Source organism: Bradysia coprophila, chromosome II, assembly GCF_014529535.1.
Source record: "Bradysia coprophila strain Holo2 chromosome II, BU_Bcop_v1, whole genome shotgun sequence".
NCBI lineage: Eukaryota > Metazoa > Arthropoda > Insecta > Diptera > Sciaridae > Bradysia > Bradysia coprophila.
The window spans coordinates 12,983,242-13,009,321 of NC_050735.1; the positions used below are offsets into that span (position 1 = coordinate 12,983,242).

The 26,080-nt window shown below is 35.5% G+C and overlaps 2 protein-coding genes and 1 long non-coding RNA gene across 5 annotated transcripts; 2 read left to right on the forward strand and 1 right to left on the reverse strand.

Annotated features, from left to right (window-relative positions):
- Positions 1 to 48: 48 nt before the first annotated feature.
- On the reverse strand, positions 49 to 26,035 carry LOC119074150 (uncharacterized protein ZK1073.1). Of its 3 annotated transcripts, XM_037180162.1 has the most exons (9): positions 25,984 to 26,035; positions 22,635 to 22,973; positions 4,814 to 4,864; positions 4,561 to 4,742; positions 4,280 to 4,490; positions 4,141 to 4,212; positions 3,930 to 4,045; positions 3,702 to 3,864; positions 49 to 3,638 (listed from the first exon to the last, which is right to left on the reverse strand). In XM_037180162.1, the coding sequence occupies exons 2-9, from the start codon at positions 22,710 to 22,712 to the stop codon at positions 3,417 to 3,419; spliced, it is 1,095 nt and encodes a 364-aa protein (XP_037036057.1). In that variant the 5' UTR covers positions 22,713 to 22,973; positions 25,984 to 26,035; the 3' UTR covers positions 49 to 3,416. The 3 variants fall into 3 exon arrangements, with proteins under 3 accessions (XP_037036057.1, XP_037036049.1, XP_037036065.1); XM_037180154.1 differs by lacking the exon at positions 25,984 to 26,035 and having other exon boundaries at positions 22,635 to 23,064; XM_037180170.1 differs by lacking the exons at positions 22,635 to 22,973; positions 25,984 to 26,035 and adding an exon at positions 15,866 to 16,153.
- Positions 11,096 to 11,879, forward strand: LOC119074197. Its single transcript, XR_005087156.1, has 2 exons — positions 11,096 to 11,276; positions 11,345 to 11,879. It is a non-coding gene; the product is annotated as an uncharacterized LOC119074197 (long non-coding RNA).
- Positions 17,114 to 18,066, forward strand: LOC119074184 (rutC family protein UK114-like). Its single transcript, XM_037180179.1, has 3 exons — positions 17,114 to 17,286; positions 17,354 to 17,580; positions 17,878 to 18,066. The coding sequence occupies exons 1-3, from the start codon at positions 17,222 to 17,224 to the stop codon at positions 18,003 to 18,005; spliced, it is 420 nt and encodes a 139-aa protein (XP_037036074.1). The 5' UTR covers positions 17,114 to 17,221; the 3' UTR covers positions 18,006 to 18,066.
- Positions 26,036 to 26,080: the final 45 nt, after the last annotated feature.

Genomic DNA, 26,080 nt, shown 5'->3' on the forward strand with positions numbered 1-26,080 from the left:
AAATTATAATAAAATTTCTAACAGCTGCTGAAGAAAAACATCGATTCGTTCAATTGATTATTTTTATTTTGTAAGATAAATAACTGTTAAAAGTTTAAACTCTACGCGAATATATTTTGCAATTACAAATATTTATTTTAAATAAAATATTAATTTTAGGTTTCATTTTTTATATAATTTTGTTTTTTCAAATTTATTTTTTAAAATTGTATTATTTAACTAGAAATTTCAACGATGACTTTCTACAAATATATTTTTTTAGAATCGAAGCCAAATTTGTAAATTTATTGGTCAAACACAAAACTTCTGATTTTCGTACCTTTAACGCTTTCAATAGACAGATGATATGACAGTTAGTTGGGATTATCCAGATTTAAAGTAAAAGAAAAACGAAGTTCATTCGACTGAACACAATTTTTCCTTTCCGAAAATTGACAATGTTTTTCCATCAGTTTTCCACAAAAAAGGAATACCATTCCAAAATTTCAGACTGTGTTTTCATAATCACGCGACAATTGCGAGTTAACTATCGTTACGAGGTGAGCTTAAAACGTTTTTGATGTGTAGCAACAAAGTCAATCCAATGTCACATTTCTATTCAGCATAATAATTATTGGTTGTGGAAGTGTGCTTCTTTTCACCACTTCTTTTATTGTCAGCAATTTTCTCATAGCTAAAGATGGCGCTAGTTGTGTGTGTAGTCCTTTACTTCATGAAATATCCGTATATTAAGCTACGTATAATTGACACACAACCAATATGTACTGAATACTGAGCCTCTGTTAATAAAACTGATGCGGAATTGTATTTCTTGAAATATTCGCATGAATTGACAAATCAGCTGATGAATAAATTTCGAGTTTTTTTAACTGAATGTCGTTGATTGGTGAATTGGTGATTTTTAGACGTTATTTCCTTGAGTGTAATCTGTGCCCCGTCAAGGGGTCATTTTTTAATCTGTGATAATCGTTAGATACTGATAGTCCACATGCATATCACTATCACTCTCTTCTAAGGCAGCGGTTTGAAAGCATATTGTTACTTTACCCGATACAACAAAAAATCTTTGATTTTTGAATCTCAGTGTTGAACGCTGAAAGAAAGAGTCTTAACGAGTGTGTCAGTCATAGAGTTACACTGCATAACATGGTGCCACTGTCATTTTCAAACATGTTTGCCCGTGTAATTTTTCACTAGGTCTACCATCATTAGAGTCCCCCTTGCACTCAAAACAAAGTCATAAAAAGAAATGTTTTTCGTATCGGGTAATGTAACATTATGACATAGGTCTCAAACAGTGGCCTTACGAGGGTCAGATATGCATGTGGTCTTTCGGTTTATTATCACTTTTAGGTTATATTATCACGTAATGGTCATGTGAAGATCACTTTGTTATGTATTCGGCCTGTGAAACTATGCATAAAATTATGGCCTGGACTGTTGTTATTTACTTAGGGTTTCACTCGAGCTCCAGAGGTGACCAGTACTGTTGTAGCATCTCGAGTAGAGCCATTAATGCAGGTAATAGAATGAAGTATTTACGTTCGTGATTATGTGTGATATAATAAACATAAAGATCGACATTGAGGTGAATGTTTTTTTGCTTTCGATTATTATTCTACTGTTTCTAATTTCTACTATTTTTTTTAATTTAATTTTTTCTTTTGTAAATTTGATAGAAATCAATTTGTATATATACGTTGTAGAAAAAGTTGTGTGTTCCATTTGTAGTGTATATGCGACAAGAAATATGTTAGTTTTGAGTGTAAAAATATTTCTCTAAAAGAATCCTTAAAAAACTTATGTTAAATGTCTCTGATTCCATCGTTACATGGATAAATATAACGAAAACATTTCCTCTTTTTTTCCTCAGTAGTAACTCGGCATAGAACATAAAGCGAAATGAATTTTTCACACAAAAAAATCTTTGGTCTGTTTGTTCACACTGGAAGTTCTAGTTTGACCTTAATGTGTGTGCATAGAGGTAGACTGCCTATGTTTGTTGCGAAAGTAGTATCAGTAAACTTTTCTAGTTTCTCCATTCTCCTCCATCTCCGCCCGACTTAGAAGAGTCCCTGTACTAAGAATTGTTTAAGGTATCAGAGCTGCGGAAAAAGTTGTATGAAACCATCTTCGCAGAGTGACAATTTAAGGAATTTTAGAGAATTTCCTGTGTTCCTTTTATGAATTTTGTATTGAATTGTCCATTATCTAACGCATGTCTTAAATCAAAAACCGTACATTTGTTGAACACTAAGCCATCCTCGAAACTTCCAAAATGACGGATATCACACAAAAACCTAAAAAGAGGAATAAGGGGACGCATATTGGATCCTGTCCAACTTCCAAAAGATGTGATATCAATTTTTGTGACGCATTCTGCCCTGGAAGCCAGAAATCTTACCCAACAAAAATTGTGCGAAAATTGGTGGAAAAACAGCAGCGCATACATAACTGTTCTTAAAAAGAATTTACGGTCGCCAATATCATACACAATCATCCGCGGGTAAGAATGTCTACATTACGAAACGTATCGTTCACAGATTGTCTTCACCAGGACACACAAACATAGAAGGTTTACGGACACCTCAACTCTTTTCCGGTTGTCGGAACTTTAAACAGAGGCGATCGGAGCGGACACACCTTGTGCATACAAAGCCGAAGTTAGATGGACTTTAAAATCACTCAAACAGTGTTTGATTAAAACAAAAAAAAGGTCAACACATTTTCTGTTGAAACTACATACCACTTTATGTTGCATGCCGAGCTCAATTTCTAATTATAAAAATTGGTTGATCTCAAAAGCTAATTCCCAGAAACTATGTAATTCTGAAAACGTTAGAGCTTTGGTTCAGAGATTTATCGACGATGTGTTTATAACATGTATTATGTAAGGTGTCATTTAGCAACAGATATTATACGATAGAGTAAGTCTTATAACATTGTTTTTGGCCTATTGCCAATTGCTTTTTTTTTGTTTTGTTGTTTGGTTTCGAATCTTTGAGTGTAGCATGTCATTGCAAATAAATCAAAGAGACTCGAGTTTATTTAAATAAAATTATGAGGCTCTGTATAAATGTATGTGCATCAGGGATCTTTAAAAAAAACGAAGGAAGATGAAGGGAGACAAGGGAGTTAACTAAGACGGTGGTTTGAGATGCAGCAATGGCGATTGTAGGAAAAGAGACAAAATTGAATGTTTGATAAAATACGGACCAATGAAAATCCGGATGAACAAAAAATACTGACAGGGCCCTGTGCACAGTTCTAACATCCATACAGAGCCGTTGGGATAATAATGTTGATTTGTGGATAGTTTCTACTGCAATACGGTTACACGGTCCTTATTATTGACTACTTCATCTACAAAAGCGATAACTTTCCGCAAATCAAAAATGAATTTAAAAATACAAATCTCATTTACGGCTAACATCGTTGATACTGAGCCGTCGAATATTAGGCTTATCATACTCTTCCATCGACATTCCACGCGACAATCGATTCGCTAACTGTCCATCCGTTGATCCTCCCGAACTGGTTGAATACGCACGACCACGATCTACGCCGGGCATAGCTACGGATGTGAGAAGACCTTGTCCTTTGCAGAATAGTAACACTGACTGGGCAACCTTCGATGGCTGGTGAAACGGAAAAAAAATATTTCAACAAAAAAATTGCGATTTTTAAAGAATGAAACGTACAGCATCCGTGAGTACGTCACCAGCGCGTTCAATTTTTAACATGGTGATTTTCTCCTTTTCCACGTCACGGTGCAGTTTCTCAACCATCGATGCATATGGGCTCAGCATGCCCGTGATCAGTAGCGTATCAACTTTGCACTCTTTCAGTGATAGATCTTTGCGACTGAGTATTTGGGAAACAAAGCACTTACGGGTCAACAAATAGTTTTTAGCATTGGATGATCTTACCTCATAAATGACTTAAAATAGAGCCCGACATTTTTGCTGTTCAGATTTGTGCGCAAACGAGACTGATACTCCGCCATAATCTTCTCCTTGTCCGGACTGTTTTCGCTAGATATTTGCTGTAAAATAATTTGAATTAATTTTGCGACCAATTCAATCACCACTGAAGGAGGAGTCCCTTATAAGAAACTGCCTACTTGTACCATTCACTTACATGTCCAAATTTATGGAAAACCAAGAAACTTTCCGCCGACGAAGCAACTTCATCTCCTTTCCAATTGATGAACTGAAAATATTGAAATCGTTCTTGACCAACCTAAATTCTATTCCCTTTGATGCTTGAACTCTGTTACCTTTGTTTTAAATGTCTCGACCACACTAGCCGCACTTCCGGTGCAATTAATTAGTATTAGTCCAAGAGATCTCGTAGGATGGGCAATACCGAAACGAGCCAAAACATTGGCTCCAGCTCCTTCTCCCAATCCAATGACATATTTTACATGCAAAAAATCGAGAACAGTTACCAGATCTTCACCGAGTGTCTTCAGCGACGGAAATTGAAAGCTGGAAATCGAAATTTTAGTTTAGTACCATTCGTAACATTTGTAGGGGAAATTATGTTCAGGATAGTTACGTATCGGGTAGACTTTCAGCATTGTCCGCATGGCCCGTTACATCGATGTGAATGAAACATGAACGCTCCTTGATTTCGGTCATGCACGGACTGTTGACGAATTCTTGAAATGAGTTGTGATTGCAGCCCAAATCGTGAACGGTCATGAATACAGCCCTTTTCTCTTGCTGGGTCAGGTCACCCTTGAATTATATACGAAGCAATTTGACGATTACCGTTTAACAAAACCAAGAAAAAAAAATCTTCAACCTACCTGTACTACGACATGAATTTCGCCACTTTGGTCCGTGTTCACAACATATTTCTGTAAAATTGAGGTGAAATATTTTAGTGAAAAATGTTTATGGTTTTATCGAATGTTATGTGTCTGTTTTGAAAGTACTCAATGCGAACTATTTCGATCCAAAATTATGATTACAATCAATATCAAAATACCAAAAATAATGCGGTGTTGCTCTTGACCTTTTTGGTTAAAGCTTTATGCTGATAAATGGGAGGAATTTATTCCCTTGACTGAAAGTCAGGGTCTTACGCCAGAAAATACCGAAAAATGTCTGTAACCATACATGTACACTTTGATTGAAAATGTATGAAATGTTATGAAAAACGTTAATGTCTGTAACCGTTTTTTTCTTGTGGGCAGGATAACTCGAGTAATTCTTAACCAATTTCAACAATTTTTTTTTAATCGATGTGGAATTAAATTCTCGAGGCTAAGTTCGAAGATGAGCCATGTGGGATTAAGAATCTGGAAGTTATTCCAGAAAAACCTGATTTTACACTGTTGATAACTTCTCTATTAAATACGATACGATTACTTTGATGAAATTTGATTTTTTTTGGATGTGTGTGTAAATCATGTGAATTTGTTTTCGCCAACGATTGATATTAGAATTTATGGTAGACTATCAACTTGATAGTTGACTATCAACTTGTGAAATGTTATGAAAAACGTTAAATGTCTGTAACCGTTTTTTCTTGTGGGCAGGATAACTCGAGTAATTCTTAACCAATTTCAACAAATTTTTTTTTATCGATGTGGAATTAAATTGTCGAGGCTAAGTTCGAAGATGAGCCATGTGGGATTAAGAATCTGGAAGTTATTCCAGGAAAACCTGATTTTACACTGTTGATAATTTCTCTATTAAATACGATACGATTGCTTTGGTGAAATTTGATTTTTTTAGGGTGTGTGTAAATCATTTGAATTTGTTTTCGCCAACGAATTATATTAGAATTGATGGTATACAATCAACTTGATAATTGACTATCAAATTTGACAGTTGACTATCAACTTGCTTGATAGTTGACTATCAAATTCGACAGTTGACTATCAAATTTGATAGTTGGCTATTTGAATATCAATTATGAATTTATGTATAAAAAGAACGCATTAGCTATGTCTTTTGTCACTCCAGAATCATCTTATAAAGAGTACACATCGATCTAATGATCTATGATCTAATACCATAAAATGTTTGTCGCCTAACAATGTACAATTATCAAAAATTAAAAAGTATCACATTTTTGTTTTATGTGTGTTTTACCTATTGAAAACGAAAATGTGATACTTTTTAATTTTTGATAATTGTATGAAATGTGAAGAAAAACGTAATTGTTTGTAACCTATTTTTTTTTGTCACCACGATAACTTGAGTAATTCATAACCGATTTTGATGATTTTTTTTAATCGACGAGGAATGGGATTCCTGAGGCTAAGTTCGACGATAAGCTATGTGTGATCAACGCTTCGGAAGTTATGCCAAAAAATAGAAATGTAATAAATGAACAATATAGTTGATTTTCGATAATTGGTATTTGATAATTGCTATTTTATATTTTATTAATTAACAAGCAACATATACCTAAAATTACATATACACTACTTCTTCTTCTTCTTCTTCTTCTTTTTCAGCCTGTTTCTATCCACTGCTGGATGTAGGCCTCTCCAACTTCTTTCCATTTCGTACGATCCATTGCCATTTGCTGCCAGTTTGTACCTGCAATATTCTTAATTCCGTTTGTCCATCTCTCTGGTGGTCTACCTATAGCTCGTCTTTTATATGGTCGCCAGTTCATGATCTTTTTGGTCCAACGTTCGTCTGTCCTTCTTGCAATATGTCCCGCCCAGCTCCATTTCAGAGATGCTATTCTTTCCATGACATCAACGACCCTGGTTTGTTGTCGAATCCATTGATTCGTCATTCTGTCTCTGAGTGTTATTCCAAGCATACTCCGTTCCATGGCTCTTTGTGTCACTCTCAATTTATCTTCGGATGCTTTCGTTAAAGTTAACGTTTCCGCTCCATAAGTGAGCACTGGAAGGACACAAGTGTCGAAAACTTTGCGTTTCAGACTATTATTCATTTTGCTTTTGAAAATTAGTCTGAGTTTTCCGAACGCTGCCCATGCAAGACCAATCCTACGTCTTATTTCTGCAGTCTGGTTGTCCAGACCTAACTTCAGTTTATGTCCTAGATATACATAGCTGTCGACTCGTTCAATGACAGTGTCACCAATTTCGATTTCTCTATCGTCCCTGATGTTGGTCATGACTTTTGTTTTCGATAAGTTCATCTTGAGGCCAACTTTGATTGCCTCTTCACTTAACTGTTGTAGCATAAGCTGAGCCTGACCTATATTCGCTGCTATCGGTACAATGTCATCAGCGAAGCGGAGATTGCTCAGGTACTCTCCATTTATCTTTATTCCCATTTTACTCCAGTTTAACTTCCTAAAAACACTCTGCAGAATCGCCGTGAGTACACTACAGTGAGTATATAGTATTACAAAAGTCAAGCAATTCTAACATTAGACAACTTCGACGAGTTACGGTATCGTAATGCAATATTAGACAGCTCGGACGAGCGATAAGTTTGATATTAGATCAAACCTAATATTGGACAACTCTGACGAGTGTGAAGTTTGCGGCCCGAGCGAAGCGAGGGTCGTAATTCACACGAGTTGCAGTATCGTATTGCAATATTAGACAGCTCGGACGAACGTTAAGTTTGCGGCCAAAGCAAACCAAACATTAGACAACTACGACGACTGAAGTTTGCGGATCGAAACCTGGGTTGTAATTCACACGAGTTGCGGTATCGTATTGCAATATTAGACAGCTCGGACGAGCGAGAAGTTTGCGATTAGACTAAAACTTATTATTAGACAACTCTGACGAGTGTGAAGTTTGCGGCCCGAGCGAAGCGAGGGTCGTAATTCACAAGAGTTGCAGTGTCGTATTGCAATATTAGACAGCTCGGACGAGCGATAAGTTTGCGGCCAAAGCAAACCAAACATTAGACAACTACGACGACTAAAGTTTGTGGAGCGAAGCGAGGGTTGTAATTCACACGAGCTGCGGTTATTCCCTTGACTGAAAGTCAGGGTCTTACACCAGAAAATACCGAAATATGTGGGTAACAAAAAAGTTTACTGTGCTTGAAAATGTATGAAATGGCATGAAAAACGTTTAATCTGGGTAACAAAAAATCGTTCAAGGCACGATTTTTTTTTAAATATATGGAAGTAAAATACCAACGCTAAGTTCGAAGATGGGCTATGTGGGACGAAGGATCTGGAAGCTATGCCATAAAAACAGGATTTTACACTGTTGATTATAGCCTCAATCGAAAAAGATTACTTTGATGAAATTTGAATTTGTTGCGTAGTGTGTGTAAATCGTATAAGTATGTTTTCGATGATGTGCATGAAACAAATAGGAAGAAAAATTTCGTCAGTACATGCCCAGCCTCTAACCGGTAAACATCTCTTGTTAGTGAACTGCTAACAACTTGATAGTTGACTAACAAATTTGATAGTTGACTAACAAATCTGATAGTTGACTAACAAATCTGATAGTTGACTAACAAATCTGATTGTTGACTAACAAAAATCCGTCTACTAAATACCAAAGAAAGATGTTTTTACTGTCTTACGGCAGAAAAATGCCTGCTTTCAAATGAAATGTGGTACATGTCGCGAGAAGGCGTTTTGTTCGTTCCTAGGGAATTCATCCTTCTACGAAATGTAATGAGAAGGCGTTTTGTTCGTTCCCAGGGAATTCATCCTTCTACGAAATGGGTTTTTTTTACATTTTTTACCAAAGTGAAAAGGCCTCTCATCGTTCCATATTCGTTAAACTTCGCATCTACTCTGATTCAATTCGACAAAATGGCAATCAAACAGAATAATACATAGCTCATACGAGTTTGATTGGTTGATTGAAAATCTTGCTGCAAATTTATAAGAAACATAAGAACTCAAAGATCATTCGGTCTTACGTTCAAAGATTTTTTGAAGAATTTTGTTGTAATGTATAGAGTAATCGATATATTAATGTTCTAAATTTGACAATTTTTTTAGGAATACAGCATATGTAAAAATAAATTAGGATCAAATGTAGGCATTTGTATCAGTGATGCTTCGGAAGTTCAACAATGAAAATGATCAAAAAGATATTGAAAAAAATTATCAGTCAAGGGACCTGACCCGCCCAAAAGGTGGGACCTAGTTTGTGTGGCACTGATTTGGAAAGAGAGTGGTTGTTATATGGCCGATTTAGTTATCAGATACAGTGTTATCTAATCATTCTTTGTATTGGGTTACTTTCCCGAAAATTAATGACCAGTGAAATATGTGGGTTCGATTAGGGAAAATATCTCCATAGAGTGAACCACGCAACGTCAGATGAATTTTATAGTGAGAAGAAGTGAAATAGTTTTCACTGATCTACAAACGTTTCCTTTTTGAGTTGGATTTTCTTTCCGTTTTATCATTCGGTAATCTATGACAGCATCCACGGCAGAGTAAAATAAACCGACTGAAACGGGCGCGCCGGGTTTTTTTACGTTGCGATTTAGCAACGGACTAAATGCAACAGTAGAACTCATCCACAGCGCGAAGCTATTAGACTAAAAATATTAAAAGAATTTTTGAATAGATTTGAACAAAATAACAGAGCTGAAATGTCTACAAAGAGGTACTGAAAGGAGCTGAAATGCCTATAAATTTAAACAACTTAAGCTGAAATGCCTACGAATCAAGTCTTAAGAATTCACAGCCGAAACGCTTACAAATAAAAAGTGAAACAGGTATACAAGAATTCAAAGGCAAAATGACTACAAATTTAAAGGTCTACAAATTTAAAAGAAAAATGTCTACAAATTCAAAGAGCCAACAGTTACAGTCCTTACAAATCCAAAAACCAACAGAGCAAGAAAGCTCTTAAGAAAGCTCACATGGATCACGTAAAGTGAAAACAATGAAGCAAAGACGCTGTTTCGACCACGGGATTCAGTGGCGGTCTGAGGCTAGCGTGATCAAGCCATCATCAGTTGCTTCCACTGATCCCTTCCCAAGACAGCCGTGAGTCTGCAACGTTGAACGAGTTGCTGAAAAACTCACTAAAAATTGCCATCTACTGATGGAAACTTTGGAAAGTTGTGGGAAAACTGCTAAGAAATTCAACCCAAAAAAAGCAGCGAAAACAATAATTCAAGCAAAAATCACAAATTCAGACAAAAACTTAAGCTCACATACGCATGCCAAAGGTCAGGTTAACTTTACTCTGTCGTTCGGCATCGGATAGCTAATCAACTCATTGTGTTATTGTTAGTTATTTTCATAACATATGATAAAAAGTTGAAAATTCTAGTTTTCGTGCGAATTCTGTTGATTCGAGGCGAAGCAGAGGTCAATAATCACACAAAAACTCGACTTTTCAACTTTTTATCTCTTGTTATGTAATGAAGTAGACATACTAGGAAGGTCGAAAGGAGCGCATAAATGATGAAAAGTCGTCACAAAACTCGTGACAACAGTTGAAAAGTCAGCTTCGCCTCGGATCAATAAAATACACACAAAAACTCTACTACTTTCAATTTTGTATCCCTCATGTATCCCCCTTTTTTCTCAACTCTTCATAACCGACGAGATTGCTATTGTTAACAGTACAAAACATTGAGAAAGTTTAAAACTTCACTGATAATTCCAGTGAATAGGTACTGCATAACTATAGACCCTATGTTTAGTTTATACGGCAGCAGAGCTATATACTTAACATATCAATTCTTTGATTAAATAGACAATCTGCATGAGTTTTTGAAACTATTTTATTCTGATAGTTTAGGTCTCAAAACCCATAGATACGAAGTTTTATAGCTCAATGATGTTAATTAATATTTTTAATTAGCTGTTAAAGTTTTCGCGAGTCACTGACGTCATCATTTTCGCAAAGTTGTAGTTGGATTTGTTTGAAAGTGTTAGTGGACATGAATAAGTTATAGTTGGGTACCTCAAACGGTACATATTTTCATATGACTTAGTCACATCTGCCTTTTTGATATACAATGTTTCACTATGAAATATCAAATATTAACAATATTAAGAAAACAACAAAAAAAATTAAATTTATAACTCAAATTTCCCTTTTTTTTAATCAAAAAAATATTCGACCTGTAACACTTGACTAAAATGAAATATGTTAAAATCAGTACCACCAACGTAACACAAAAAAACGAAAACTTAAACAAAATGTCACCGAAATACTGTTTTGTGCTTTCATGCAGATATAATTCAAATAAAAATCCAGATAAACTTTTTTTAACGTGCCGAGAAATGTATCTACAAGAACAAATTGGTGTATTTCAGTTGGACGCAATGTAAAAAGTATGGATATTAACTCAAGGGCCTATTGCTGCGAAGATCATTTCAATGTAAAAACATAACCTCAAGTCTCATCGATCAACACGAAAAGATTATTAAATCCTTTTATCCCTTACAGATCGATGAAGACCTCGAGGATAATCCAGATCCATCATCGAAATCCAAACTCAAAAATGGTGTCATTCCGTGCTTAAAACGTCTGGACAATCTTTCACCCAACATTGTTTCATTCACGTCGTTCGTTTCAAAAAGCAATGGATCGATTCATTCTAAAAGTCCGGAAGGTGTGATTTTTGCATTTTCCAGCCTTGAGTTTCCAATCTTGTGTTCACTGAGTTTGCTATGAAATCCATAAACATTTCAAAATCTACTTCTGGTAAATTGTTGCACGTTGCTCATTTTTAAAAACGATTACACAACCGGCATTAAGTAATTTTATTGCTTGCCCCAAGCGAAAATTGATTCTTACATATCAATTTGGCCCCTGCGAAAATGGTCGATTACATGAGGGATATTTGTGTGACACTATCGTCAAGGAATCTCTGTTTTCGCGGGGTGCACAGTCATTCACGTAAAACGAGTTTTCGCGGGGTGCAGCCAGATGAAGGAGAATGCATCATCTGAAATATTTAATGCCTTCCAACAGAAAAAAAGAAAATAATTATTGATGTTTTGTGTTTTTGAACACAAATTTTCCAGTGGCGTGAGTTGAATGTCGCAAAAGCATTTGAATTATTTCGAAAAGAAAATCACAAAACTGAAAGTGTCAGCCATTTTTTGCTCCAGCAATAAATTCAATGTTTGTAATGAACACATGGCAAACACTTTTAGTTGCGTATTTTTCACTTATATTCGAGAACACTAAACACTTTGCTTATGTTAGACATTATTCACTTCACTTCACTGCAAAATTTTTATTCTAAATAACGAAAACAACAAAATTAATGCATTATCCTGAAACGGAAAAACAATTCAGTGACAAGCCGACTGTTGTGACCGTTGTGACGTGTATTGAGATTACTGCTGTAACAATACCAACATAACATTAGTGTTGTTTTCGGGATTTTTTTCTTCGTAGACGTGTGAGCCAATTTCGGAGGGTTCGGCGGTATACTAGATTCGTTGTTACTGCGTTAAGGAATTGATATGTAAGAATCAATTTTCGCTTGGACAAGCAATAAAATAGAATACAGTGCAAGCTGCTGCCATGATTCATTACTTGGGGAAACAATTTTGAAACTCGCAACTCACGCGGGTAGTTACATACCTCGCCTTCGGCTCGGATATGCAAACTATACCCTTGTCAAAATAACAGTTTTCAAACCTTGGCGCTTAAACACACACTTGTGAGTTGCTCGTATCTCAAAATTGTTCCCCCATGTAATGAATCATTTTCGCAGCATGCACTGTAACCTACTATTACACATTTACATGACATTCGTTTGTTTACTTTTTGATTTTTAAAGTTGGTAGACTGATAAACTAAGAAACAATGACGTCATTGATGATTTACCGATGTGTTAGTGGATATATTACAAATAAATGCTCGTTAGAGTATGACGTCACACTTTACTCCTTTAGTAATCTTTTTAATTAATTTAAAAAAAATAGGAGCAATATTTTGATTATGCGTAATGGTGAATGTTATTTATTTCTATGTTAGTTTTCGTCTAAAAATGGTTTGAAGTGATTCTATAAATATGCAGATTGTCTATTCACTATCTCCTATTCTCGACATTTCATTACTTAACATTGTTTCAACTAAGAATTTCATGTTTCTTAAATTATTTAGTTGCTATACAGAGCCGGTGTTATTGATCGAAAAATTATTCTCGCGTCGTTCGCAATTTGTGTTTCGATTTGAATTTTCTTCACCAAACGCTAAAGCATTGCAAATATTATTATCACATAAAATTTACATTAAAGGACACTTCTCAATTTCGCCGGAAAAAAAGGAATGAAAAATTGACTCGAAGACATCCCGCAAGTCATGTGCTATTCGTTAACTGAAATCAGCTCTAATTTTAATATTCCATTTGACTTCGAGCAAAGATAAAGCTTTTCATGTTTTCTGGTGGCTGAAATGAATGTTTTTAACTTTATCAACGCATGTCCTTGAGTGTATTTATACAAATTGTTCAGACGAAACAATTTAACTTTATCCAGATTCAAATCACTCGATTCATGATTGGATCGAGTACAGTCGACGTCAGTTAGATTTAGACACGATATTACTTCAGCTGTTTTTCTGCTGGTTCCACTCAGCTGGTATAAAGACGTACTATCAAGCGTTTTGTTTTTATGAGTGGACCAGCTGAAAAACAGGTGACACAAATTACTGTATAAATTTCATTGACGTTACGTCCTTGTTTATAGATTTTTATTCCGCCGAGAGGGAGTGTTGCAGCCTGAACCGAAGGCAAGGGTTATAATTCCTATTGACAAAATATCAATCTTCAAACAATTACGTAAGGTATTTTACTTGCGAAGCCCTGCGAAAAATTATCGCAAATGTCAACGGAAATTTCGAAAATTGCAAAAAATTCATTCTAAGGAACTTATTCTTCGGAAATCGTTTTCACAATTTTTCCCAAAAGTTTTCCGAAATTTTTCAAGACCCATATTTTCCTGAAAAGTGGTTTTGAGGAACTTGGGAAACAAGAGGAAAATTTTCACATTATTTGGAGAATGCTTTCCCAAAAATAGTCGCTGGGAAAGGACATTGATAACTCACATCTTAACGTGCCATCGTAAGATTAATATTTTTATCATATCACAAGGTAAAAGCTACTTATGCTACGAGAAAAAGGCTCACACGTTAGCTCTACAGTCGAAGAAAAATAAGAAACTGGCAATACAATCCAATCAATGATATTTAGGTGTCGGGGAATCTCGCACACGCGATCATAGTATGCGTCCTTTTACGACATGTAACGAAAAGTCATGACTGTGCGAGATTCACCACTTAGAGGTGAATCTCGCACACCATGAATTTGTGTGGTGTGCGAGATTACCCTACCCCGATATTTATCCCACATGCATTACCAATGTTACGAAATCTATTTTTCTTCGACTGTAATAGAAATGTTTATAACGATATGTTTCGAGCAACTTAACACATTGAAATTAATTGCATCTTGCCAACTTTCGGCACCCTGGACTTTACTTAAATAGTCGAGGAATGCCTCCAAATAAAATTCTAAAAATCCAAAACTGAATTCTAGATTTTTAGAAATTTATTTGGATGCATTCCTCGACTAATTAAGTAAAGTCCAGGGTGCCGAAAGTTGACAAGCCGCAATTATTTTGAATGTGTTAAGTTATAACGTCCTGACTATTAACCTTTTAGAAACTGCAAGTGTATTGCAAAAAAAAAAATCAGTTAGGTACTTCATTTGTGTAAACTATGTCCTAGTTGGTTTTACAGAATCTATTACTTCAATGTTTTTATCATACATTTCACTATCTATAAATCTTCCAGAGCTCATCCCTAATATGTTGTCGTCGTTGTTGTTGATTCCTAGCCATTTCTATAAGGATTGGTTATCGAACTTGACACTTCTCACATTTAGAGATAGTAATGTGTGATTGATTGAACTTTTCCCATTATGCAAAGGTGTCGAAGCTAATTTTCTTATCCTTTCTTAAGTTCTTTCTCTCACTTTTTGTACACAAAGGTCATAAAAGGTCGCATAAACCGTTAAAAAATCTCTCTTTCATTTAACGTTATAATCAAAAATGCAACAAATACAACTTAACCGATGAAAATATATCAATAAAAAACAACGACCCACTCCACTAATGACACAATAAATTTCGTTTTATTTAAATTGGCACGAACAATGAACACCCATATTTAGTTTACGGTTCTTTTGATCTCGTTAAAGTCCATAAACTTTTCCAAGTATATCCCTAAGTGCCGCAAGCGTTTCCTTGTTTATTCAAACTTTATTCGCGACAATGCTTTTGAATTGAATCATTTTAACTGAATGTATAAATGTTTTATGAAGCACAAATCTTATTATTTTATCCTTTTGGCTTCGCATCGAAAAGGGATGCTCTGATTTATTTGAGCGAGCGAAATTTCATTGAATTTTGCCAATGGCATCACGTTTCACTAATGGACACAGATTCTACGGAATTTATAGAAATATTTGAAGAAAAAATGCAGGCTGATGTTACATCGATTTATATAACAACTTGCGGAAGCAGATCACTTAATTTCCTATTAATTGGGAATTACAAGAGAAATCAATCGCTGAAAGAGTTAATTGAGCTGTAAAGTAGATGGCTTTCGCTATTGAATTTCGCTAATTTTTTCAACAAATTTTAAATTTCTAAAAAATGTTCACCGGAATCGATGCTGGATAATGCAACGCTTCATACATAGGGTACCTGCAGTACTGGTTGCATAATCCATAATCGACTACAATGGACGTCTTTAAAAAAAAATCAAATGAAACGTAAAAAATTATCAAATCCTTTTACACAACAGTAAATGACAACAACATTGTCTCACTATACCACACTGAGGCTTCATTTATGCGAAAACATATATATATACCCAGTTCCATTCTAGCTACGCATATTATTACGGGAAAAAATTAAGACGAAAAGTCCTTTTCGTCGAAATACTAACTTTAATAGTTTCACTTTGATGCGAATGATTGGAAATTGGACTGAGCTTTTTGCTATCCATTTCGGTTGGTTCTTTCTTTACCGTTTTTATGCAACAATGTTAACTGTTATTTCGAATGGAAAAGCACCAAATTATTGTTTATCAATTATTCGATTCAATTTTAGGCGCGGTATTAAAACAATTCCGATTGAATATACAACACACGAGAAAATCAATGCAACGTTTTGTCACAATTTATTGAAATGAACTGAACCCGCTCTACATCGGAGATATTACATTCAGTTGCAAATTTTCCTTCCTTCTATTGCGCTTTATTTTACTCTTCTGGCTCCCGATTGCTATAGTAACCGCTCGCTCTGAAGATAATGGTACTGATGGCGACGTCGCAGATTCAAAAAGGGATTTTTTTGTGTCGATAAATATAAATGTTTTTGTCTTTGTATACGTTTCGCTATGGTATACAGACGATGGTAATAAAATGCCTCCGGTTAGGTATAATAGAGAAATTATTGTGATCGCTTGAAATTGTCATTGTGTGTGCGTTTGTGAAGAATGAAGACTTTTCAGGGTAAGATTAGAAAATTCATAAACTATAAGAAACGATTGAAACTCATGCCCATGGGCCATGGTGAATGGAACTGTGACGCAAGTTCTCGGTAAAATGTAGTGAGAGAGACTTCTTCACTATTATTCGATGGGTCTCAACGACTACTCAAAATTGTGTGCTCACTTCATCGTGCTTTTCATGAACAATACAGACATTGACTTTTTTGTATCGCACCCTTTGTCGGTACAGAGTTAAGAGCAATTGTTAAGAGCCTAGATTCAGAAAATTATTCGTTTTTTGATGATCTCTCTGGACCAAAATATTTTTTTAAAAGTAAAACTCGCAAGTTTGATATGTTATGTGTGTTGTCGCCGTGCGGTCTCGAAAATTGCCTAAAAATAATAAATTAATATTTCACTCGGCGTGTATTACAGAACATGATTGATGGCAACGCACTTCACGCAAAAGTGCTATTAATGACAGCTGCCAAATAGAGTACTATTTTGTATGAAATTTTATCCCCACTCTTTTTACCGTGTAAAATTTTGTATGGAGCACTGTCAAGTTTCAGTACCCTATTTAGAGTACCACTTTTGCTTGAAGTGCGTTGTTGATGGTCAAATTTCACAATTTCTTTTTTATGTTGGCTCGAACAAGCATTGGTAAACGAAGTAATCCGCGCGTAAAATAAAATCAAATACTCGAATCGTAGCAATCGACTGCATTTCTTTACTTTACTCTGATTAGTTCAGAAAAATCTATTCGACTGAAAAGCCGCATTTGAAAATAGTCTACGCAATTATTGAAAAATGAGTTCATTGAAGAAAACAGTTGTGATTTCCGAAAAGGCTGTAAAGCTTCCGCCTTTTATGAGGTAAACATTTTTCGTTTCGTTTTTCCAACAGAAATAAACGGAAAAAAATCGATTTGCTCACTGCTAGCCAAGCAGTTATAGCCGACCGTACGGTCTACGTATCGGGATGTCTTGGTATCGACAAAAACATAAAGTTGGTCCCAGGAGGTGCTGGTCCTGAAATGCGTAGAGCTCTTGAAAATATGGTTTTCTGTTTGGAAGCAGCTGGTTCCAGTGTGGACAATGTCGTTAAGGCGACAATATTTATAACTGATTTGAAGGAATCCGCAATTATCAACGAGGAGTATGCCAAAGGTTTGTAAATCGAAATGTTTTCTTTGTTGATAGTGAAGTGGCAGTCAGACGTCGAGAAATTTTCCTTTTATTCCCCAGTGAAAAAGAGACCAACGAAAGTGTCGAAATGTCGAACCTCACTAAAAATTCGTTTCGTCAATTTGATTATCTATTTTCACCTAGGTTTCACATGCAATTTGAGCAGCATTTTTCCTCTACACCTTGTTTGATCCTCTCCCAGTTTGAACCAAAAGATTTTCAAATCTTTTTTCCCAGTGTTAGCGATGATGATAGTCATACATTTTTCCGTTGTTTCAGTTTTCAAGAAGCACCCACCAGCCCGTTCTATGGTGCAAGTAGCAAAACTGGCATTGGATGCTAAACTGGAGATAGAAGTTATTGCACTGGTTGGAGACGTACAGTGCGTTGAGAAGCATTCCAATTAGCGAATAATTCAAAAATTAAAATCAAAAAATCAAATTAATTTTGAGGCTGTCTTGACTACAAAATTCTAAATAAAAAAAACTATTTCGGCACGGACGAGCCCAGATTTTTCAATCGAGAGTAGAAGTAGCGCAAAGTGAAGACGTCCGGAGATCGGGGGAATTGCAAGCGAATTCAGTAAGATGAAAATTCTGATTGCAGCATTTTGAACTGATTGACCAAACTGTTGTGTAAAATTCTTTCGTTAAATAATGAATGGAAAACTAAATAATTGTAAAAGAGGATTTTCGAGATTTTGCTGCGTCTGCGACTCGTTTCAACTATAACGCCTCGGTGGAAATTCTTTCCAGAAATTGCTAGAACTATGAAACTACCTCCGTAATTATAAATACCATCTCGTTTCCATCTACCGTTTTACTTCTACACATGTGAAGTTAGGTGCTTAATTAATGTCTCACCAAGGCCGGACATATGCGCATACGTGGAATTGTTTGACACAGGAATCGAACTCGAATCCTTTCTGGTGTAGGCTAGACTTATAACCACTGAGCCATGACGTCCGTTTTCCGACTCTGGTCAATTTTTAGATCATCACAATAGAATCCCATTCTTAGCAAGAGAATCCCAGTCATCACTATAGAATCCCAATCTTGGCAAGAGAATCACAATGGAATCTCAATAATCACACTAATCGTACTCATATACCATTTCCAAGATTCCAAGATTTTAAAGTGAGATTCCTCGCTATTCACTGCACATACTCGGTGGTGAAGATTCCATGATTGTCCTTACATTTGTCCAGTTAGTAATAAACTGACAATACACCAACTAAAATACACGCTCTACTAGACCGGCTCTGAGGAGAGGGCTATTCTGACAAAAGCCGTACGTTTCACACATTTTCGAAATTTTCTCAAAATATCGTGGACAGGGAGATGAAGGTTTGAGATTCGTAAATATTCGCATTCGTATGAGCTGAAACATTTCTGACAAATGGAATTCTCAAGATGAATGATTTTCTGTGGAATATCCAAACTTCGAAAGAACTAACTGAAAACACTTGACCATTATTTGCACTGGTGTCGCTCGCATGACAGACATACCTAGTTCTGTTCAAATCAAAGGAGTAAACAAAATATTCGGTAAATAAATAACAGACTCAACCCTTCAAACTAAAGAGCAAAAGACACATTCGGGAAGGTAAACAAAAATACGCAAATATTTAATGGGACCGGGGGGGATCAGATTGTAGCACGTAATAATATATTGCCACAGTCGAAGATGTTCGATTATTCTTTCCATTTTCTTTTGTTGAATTTTGCATAAATAAACTGAGTGTTATGCAAACGTGAAATGTATGATAACAACAACATCAACAAATTGAGAATTATATATCGCATTGACGGTTGATTAAATTTTTTCAAATCATAATAACTGCCGTTGAATTGAAACATTTTGTTTATCGCATTCATTGATGTTCCACACACACATATCACTGTCTGCAGCAATCGCTATTAGATGTGTTTATGGATAAACATTTAATTGAACTAAATTAATATGAATTGAGTTTTAATTACGAATAATTGGTTACAGTCTGCAATGAACGTCTCTGTTCCATCATCTCAGACCATATTTTTGTACTATTTGAACAGTTTGCGAGTTGGGTAAATATTGCAAAACGGGAAGGTCACCTTTCAGATTCCTATAAAAGACGATAGCCCGGTTTCAGACCCGACAAATACTTCTTTTTTATTTTCTGATTCGTAGTTCATTAAATTCGAAGGGACTGTTTGCATCCCAGGTGCAAAAAGTGTCGGTGTTATTGTAAATGCTATTAGTACCCTGGTGCAAATAGTCGCAATGATATTGTAATATCCAGCCCTTCGCTTTTTAGCGTTGGAAATACTAAACGATTGAAACAACGAGTTGTATGAATAGCGTTGGAAAGAATACTTAAATACACCCGAGTACAAATAGTATCTACACATTGAATTTGGGATTCACTTCAGATAATTCCGATCCCTAGTGAAAAAAAATAATCTCAAAATGTGAAATAAGCAACCTCCACAAAACATAATAGAATACCAGGAGTGAGTTTGCTCATTTCGACCTTTTGGGGATTTTATTTTTAAGAGGCCTCGGTACTAGCTAAAATTGTAGACTACATGTGTATCTCATTTTTGATGATATCTTTCCATCAGAATACTTTTTTCAAAAACGTGAAAATTTCGTTAAACTGCTCACTTCTCTCAGAGCTGGTCAAACGACTACAACCAAATGTATTATCTGTTGAAAGCTAACACATTCGTGGTCGGAATTGCGGTCGTACATTTTTGAAAAAGTATTCTGATGGAAAGATATCGTCAAAAGTAAACAAAAATCCTGTATTGAAAAATCACCCTAATGTATGCGTTTCAGCAAAGCACCGATGCCTCTTAACAAACACTCTATTTACAACTAACAAAGTAACAAAAACTCTATGATATCACATTCAAAATAATTGCGGCTTGTCAACTTTCGGCACCCTGGACTTTACTTAAGATTGGGCTACTTTTTACTTCGTGCAACTTCCTGGCCTGCAACACAATTTTTCTGAGGTTTAGTTTACGTGGGATGATAGTGAGTGTGTCCAGCTACAACACCCCATAGTCGGTTTCACGGAAACGTTCTGTTGCAGGCCAGCAGTACTGTGCGAAAATCGACCATACTTTCATTGTTTACTCCCTAACGTACAGTGGTACCGACTCGTGCCTATACTCTAATGATAGGTCTTTTAGAGGCGCACACTCACACAACATTTCAACTTTTAAAAAATCGTCTACCTCGAGTAAATACTAAAAAAGTGTTTTCCCTACCCTATGGCATGTGCCTGCATTTTACCAATTTACACCAAGAGTACACAATTAATAAAAAAAAGATACGTATTGTCTAGAATTGAAAGACGAATCCAACGCGCTATAGCTCGCCCGGATCGCCGAACCCTTGTTTTCAAATTGGTTCAAGTTTTGGCGAAATCACTCTTAAATAGTCGTGGAATGCCTCCAAATAAATTTCTAAAAATTTAGAATTTAGTTTTGAATTTTTAGAAATTTATTTGGAGGCATTCCACGACTATTTAAGTAAAGTCCAGGGTGCCGAAAGTTGGCAAGCCGCAATTAATTTCAATGTGATATACCACACTGCTGCCCAACAACGTATAAAACACTTTGTACCAAAGATATACACAATTTTGTCATAAACTTACTCCCTCACCTTCACAAAAAGTTTTTAATGCTTTGTGGAGCTATATATCAAATCATTGAATCTTTTATTTATTCAGGACGAGGGATCGCGCACTTCATTTATACCATTTGTTTCATATAATCTATAAATTCTAGAAGTTCGTCACTCATCGAACAGGCAGGGACATTTTGTTTTCTATAATGGATTAACCGAATTTCATTGCAAGGTAAACCAAAGTTAAGGTTTTCAAGATAAAATAGGTCGAACAATTAGTTCTGCAGCAAGAGATCATAATACTAGATTATTTACATATGCTAGACTGTGCCAAGATTCGGTCTGATACCCACTTTATCATGAAAGTGTAATGAGACAATAAACAAAAAAGTGAGGAATAATTATGGATTTATCTCTCTAGACTAGATAAAAAGAAATGACGTCACACCATATGAACTTCTTAGCAACCGTCACGCGTTAATGATAAAATCTGTTTTTCCCAACCAGACAAATCCATCAATAATAATTAACAAGCTAGTACTACTGACTACTTCGTGAAACGTACGATACAGATTATATTGCTGCTGTTTTTATGGCCGTAAGCCACGAGTACTGATACTGTACAATATGATTTCGTCAATTTGTATAGAAATGTGACTTAAATTTTAACTCTAATGAAAAAATCAATTGTGACCACTGCCACAATCCACAATTTGTACTGTTCAATTGTACAAGTTCTCGAGCAAAATATGTTTAATTGTTTACATTACACCAAGTTAATGCGAGGTTTTATATGCATATTCAATGACAATTGAAATTATTTCGGGGAAATGTACATCACATTACTAACGTATTCTCGAAAAGTCATGCGCGCATTCCGAAATTATATTTATGAATCTCAGAACAAACGGAAATAAAATGAGTATGAAAGAAGATCATCTTTCCGATGGTAAATGCATATATAGTGTGCATGCACTTGCCGAGCGAAGTGAGTTTGGTTGCACACAAATTATCGCTTGGCGATAAAGACGATTTAAGAATTACACACATTTGATCGCATTTTTTGTCTTAACAAAATGTCCCAATAAAATTGCACACTGCAATATTAGTCATGCAGTTAACCACGGCAGAGTAAAATAAACCAGGCAGTAGCGGTTCATTTTCGAAACGTCAAATATAGGTACACTGTATGAAAATGAACTCAAATGAACACTGACATAAATTGAAAAATTTTATTCGCAAAAAATATAGGGCTACTAGATTATTCAGGTCCCTAGTCAGACGTCCACTCCTGCCTGGTTAACTTTACTCTGCCGTGAGTTAACTGAAGTAATCCGTAAACGCATTGACAAACGGAATATAATAGTATTGGTTATATTGATTCCACATTAGATAGTTCTCATTGTAATTCTCACCCTCTCCACTAAGCTTTCCGCTCGTCTCGAAAACGCCTCTCGCCTTTCTGCTGAAGTTGTCATTTCTGTAGTTGTCATGATCAAAACAATCAAGTGTTTTTGGTAAGCACTTTTACATAAAACTAAAACCGTCTTAACTCAACTGATATTGTCCCTGGTGTATATTCGTCTTGATTGTCTTATTTATTCACATATCTTTTTAATGAAATCATCGAATGGAAGTCTCGTATCAACACGTAGAACGGTAGAACACACTTTTTATTTTTAAATATTTTTTTTTATTTTTTCTTTATTTAATAATTTTGTTTACTTTATTTTCAGTAGCACTTTGTTCACCTACTGAAAATGATTTGGCTGTGAAACGTTCTGTAACTGCGTTTTTACCCACAACGCAGCCATACACATATATATATATATAATCTATGGCAACTCATATACTTACTTCACCTAATCAGTGTATTTTATAAAAACATATTACGTTCAAATGAAAAACAACAAAAATTTGGGAGAGTAATAGACAGACATGTGCGCGGTTACAGCTCCCAATTAAATTAGGCATCTGTGCTACGAGTAGAAGGCAAGTTTTAACGCAATGTTCATCGGTAAAAATCGCTAAAGTTTCAAGTGCACGGCATAGCGGTATCAACTGACCAAGTAGTTGAAATAGTTGGAGTTGGAATTTGTCTGAGTTTTCACAGATTGTACAGACTGATAAGATTGTGGAATGTGGAACGTGGATGTGTCTTCTGAATAGTATTTTACATAACGAGCGATGAAAAGTTGAAAAGTCAAGTCTTTGTGTGAATTGTGTTGATCAGAGACGAAACCGAGGTCAACAACCGTACGAAAACGAGACTTTTCAACTTTTTATCTCGAGTTATGGATTGTACATGCTCAAAGTAGTTCTAAAAACATGAAAAGTACGGATTACGGCTACCTTTCATGTAGAGGAAGGTAATGCTTATTTGCAAGCTACATATGTCGAAAACCGTACTTTTCAAGTTTCAAGCACTACTATCGACGCTATCAGCATTTAAAATCCATCTCTTCATCCCTAGTTATGTAAATGACTATTTCATCTCCATTTCACTCAGAAAACTTTAAGTTAATTTTTAAATCACAAATCAATTTAAAGCACACCTAACACGTACGTGCTTAAAAGTAAATACAATCAGACCCATGGTTGAATCGTTTTACTGTTGTGCTATTTGCCGTTTTAATATTATTTTAACTGCTCCTCTGTTCTAAGCATTATAAATAACTCTCATAAGTAATAAGTGGTATTATCACAAAGCCGAATACGAAACGTAATGATGCACCCCGGAGCCATTTATGGTATTGTGTTGAAAGCACTATGATATTAGGATAATTCCTAGTGCTGACCGATGTTTCATTGCAAAATAATATCGACGTGAAATCGACGATTGTAAAGGTATACGGAGAAGAGGAAATATTTTCTGGTTTGCATGGTGATGGTGACCCTTTTCGTATGGATATCCGTTTAGGCAGTGGATAACTATAAATTTTATAGGAAGAAGTAAAAATAAGAAAAATTGTTCTTCTCTTCGTGGCACAGTCATATTTTATTTCATTTTTATCGCATTGAACGCGTTTATATTTTCATCTCCCTATAGACATTATTGCCCTCATATAAACGATTTTCGGTGATTAAATTGCAAATTTATTTTATTTTTGAGTATCGAACGGGTTCGTGCTTGTAATAAATGGCGCACAGGTCTGGATGTGTGTTCATGATAACTTTTCGTAGCGTGATGATCCGTGATAAAAGAAAAGGTTACCAGAGTGTAGCTTTTGCAGTTGTATGGGTTTTTAATTGAACAGAATTATGTAGGAGAAATAAAAGGACTAGGCTTCGAAAGTACGACTAGCTACAGAATGAGTCAGGGACTATTTTGAGAAATCGGTTTTTCAAATCTTCAAGTTTACCAAAATTTTCCGATTTTTTTCTTTCTTCAAATTTATCAAAACAACAATTCTAATATAGAATTGTCATCCGCGGCTAGAACTGCACAATTGGAGAAAAAATTTTAATTTTGATAGATCAGTAGATTGAACAGATGGATCAAAAAGTAACAAATCACCATTCAACACAGGTTTTGTTCACTGACGAGTGGCATTGGATTCAGTCATAAATTACGAAACGTTTTTTCAGTGCTGTCATCTAAACAAAATCTTAAATTAACTCGAGAAATACGTGCTCTGCGAATTTAACACTTTCGTCTGCACCTTCACTCCCATTTCAGGGGTTTAACATAGTCCTAACTTCGCAGAGCTTGTATTTGTCGAGTTATTTGACAATTAATTTTGATGGCAGCACTGAAGAAACGTTTCGTAATTTATTAATGATCCCATATGTAATACATCAGACTCGTTCAGCGCCAACCGAAATGTGTGGCATACATAGAACATCAATGCTGTTCAATGGAAAAAAAAATTCTTGAAATTCTTCAACTCGAAAATAGAACAAAATCAAAAACGCAAAACATAATTGAGACGCATATCTGCACCATTGCCTGCGAAGACCGTCTATTCTCTTCACAGGTAATGTCACCTGCAAATATCCAATGCTGTAACGTCTTTAATGTCGGCACCTAGAATTCTTCTAAAGCCTCTCACATAGACTTCTTTTTGGCCGGCTGACCGGCTATTCAAGTTCATTGAATGTTTGATTTTTATGCAAAAAGATATAATATACCTCCACGGATTAGATAAAATTCATTTTGATTTATAATATTGACTCTCAAAAACCGATGATAAGATACTCGTCGTTTCGATACCATCTATCTTGTGGTAATAAGTACACTTTTCAAACTGCAAATAATGATTGGGTTTATTTTTGTCACTTTACGATTAGTTATCAGTGCTCATCTTGGCATTCGAAAGATTTATTTTGTTTTGCGATAAAGAAACCTATAGTTTCTGCGTACATCACGTTTTCACAAAAATTGATTGAAAACGTGGATAAATCAATTGAAATCCGACTAGAACAGGTTAAACCAATTACTCATAGTCATATCGTGAAATTATTGATTGATTTTTTTAGATCCACATATGCGGAGACGCACCGCTAGTGGTATTTATACTCCGAATTTGTAGTTAGCAGACCAACGATCTGCGGTCACAAATATTTAAATTAAAATCGTTGTTACAACACTGAACAATGGTGACGTAATTGTTTTGGTATCAATTACTCGATTAAATTGAAAACGCATTTCAACAATTTCACTGCGTCAACACCACACACTGTTAGTAATTTGAACGCACTAAATTTTCCATTTTCAATAACAGAAAGAAAAAACTAATCTAAAAATATAAATTTTCTTCAGACCGACGAATGAATGATCAAATCCAAGTGCAGTGCAAAGCCGCAAAATTAAAACTAGGAATCACTTTTCGTTTCGGTTTTATTTGCGCATCGGGATTTA

What these genes read in the sequence shown, in the direction of transcription:
- LOC119074184 (XM_037180179.1), top strand. Translation starts at nt 17,222, where the DNA reads ATGAGTTCATTGAAGAAAACAGTTGTGATTTCCGAAAAGGCTGTAAAG. An exon ending in AAGCTTCCGCCTTTTATGAG is followed by an intron (nt 17,287 to 17,353) that starts GTAAACATTTTT and finishes GCTCACTGCTAG; the next exon opens with CCAAGCAGTTATAGCCGACC. An exon ending in CAACGAGGAGTATGCCAAAG is followed by an intron (nt 17,581 to 17,877) that starts GTTTGTAAATCG and finishes CCGTTGTTTCAG; the next exon opens with TTTTCAAGAAGCACCCACCA.
- LOC119074150 (XM_037180162.1), bottom strand. Translation starts at nt 22,712, where the DNA reads ATGACAACTACAGAAATGACAACTTCAGCAGAAAGGCGAGAGGCGTTT. An exon ending in GCTGAAAGTCTACCCGATAC is followed by an intron (nt 4,491 to 4,560) that starts GTAACTATCCTG and finishes TTCGATTTCCAG; the next exon opens with CTTTCAATTTCCGTCGCTGA. An exon ending in TTTTCCATAAATTTGGACAT is followed by an intron (nt 4,046 to 4,140) that starts GTAAGTGAATGG and finishes ATTATTTTACAG; the next exon opens with CAAATATCTAGCGAAAACAG.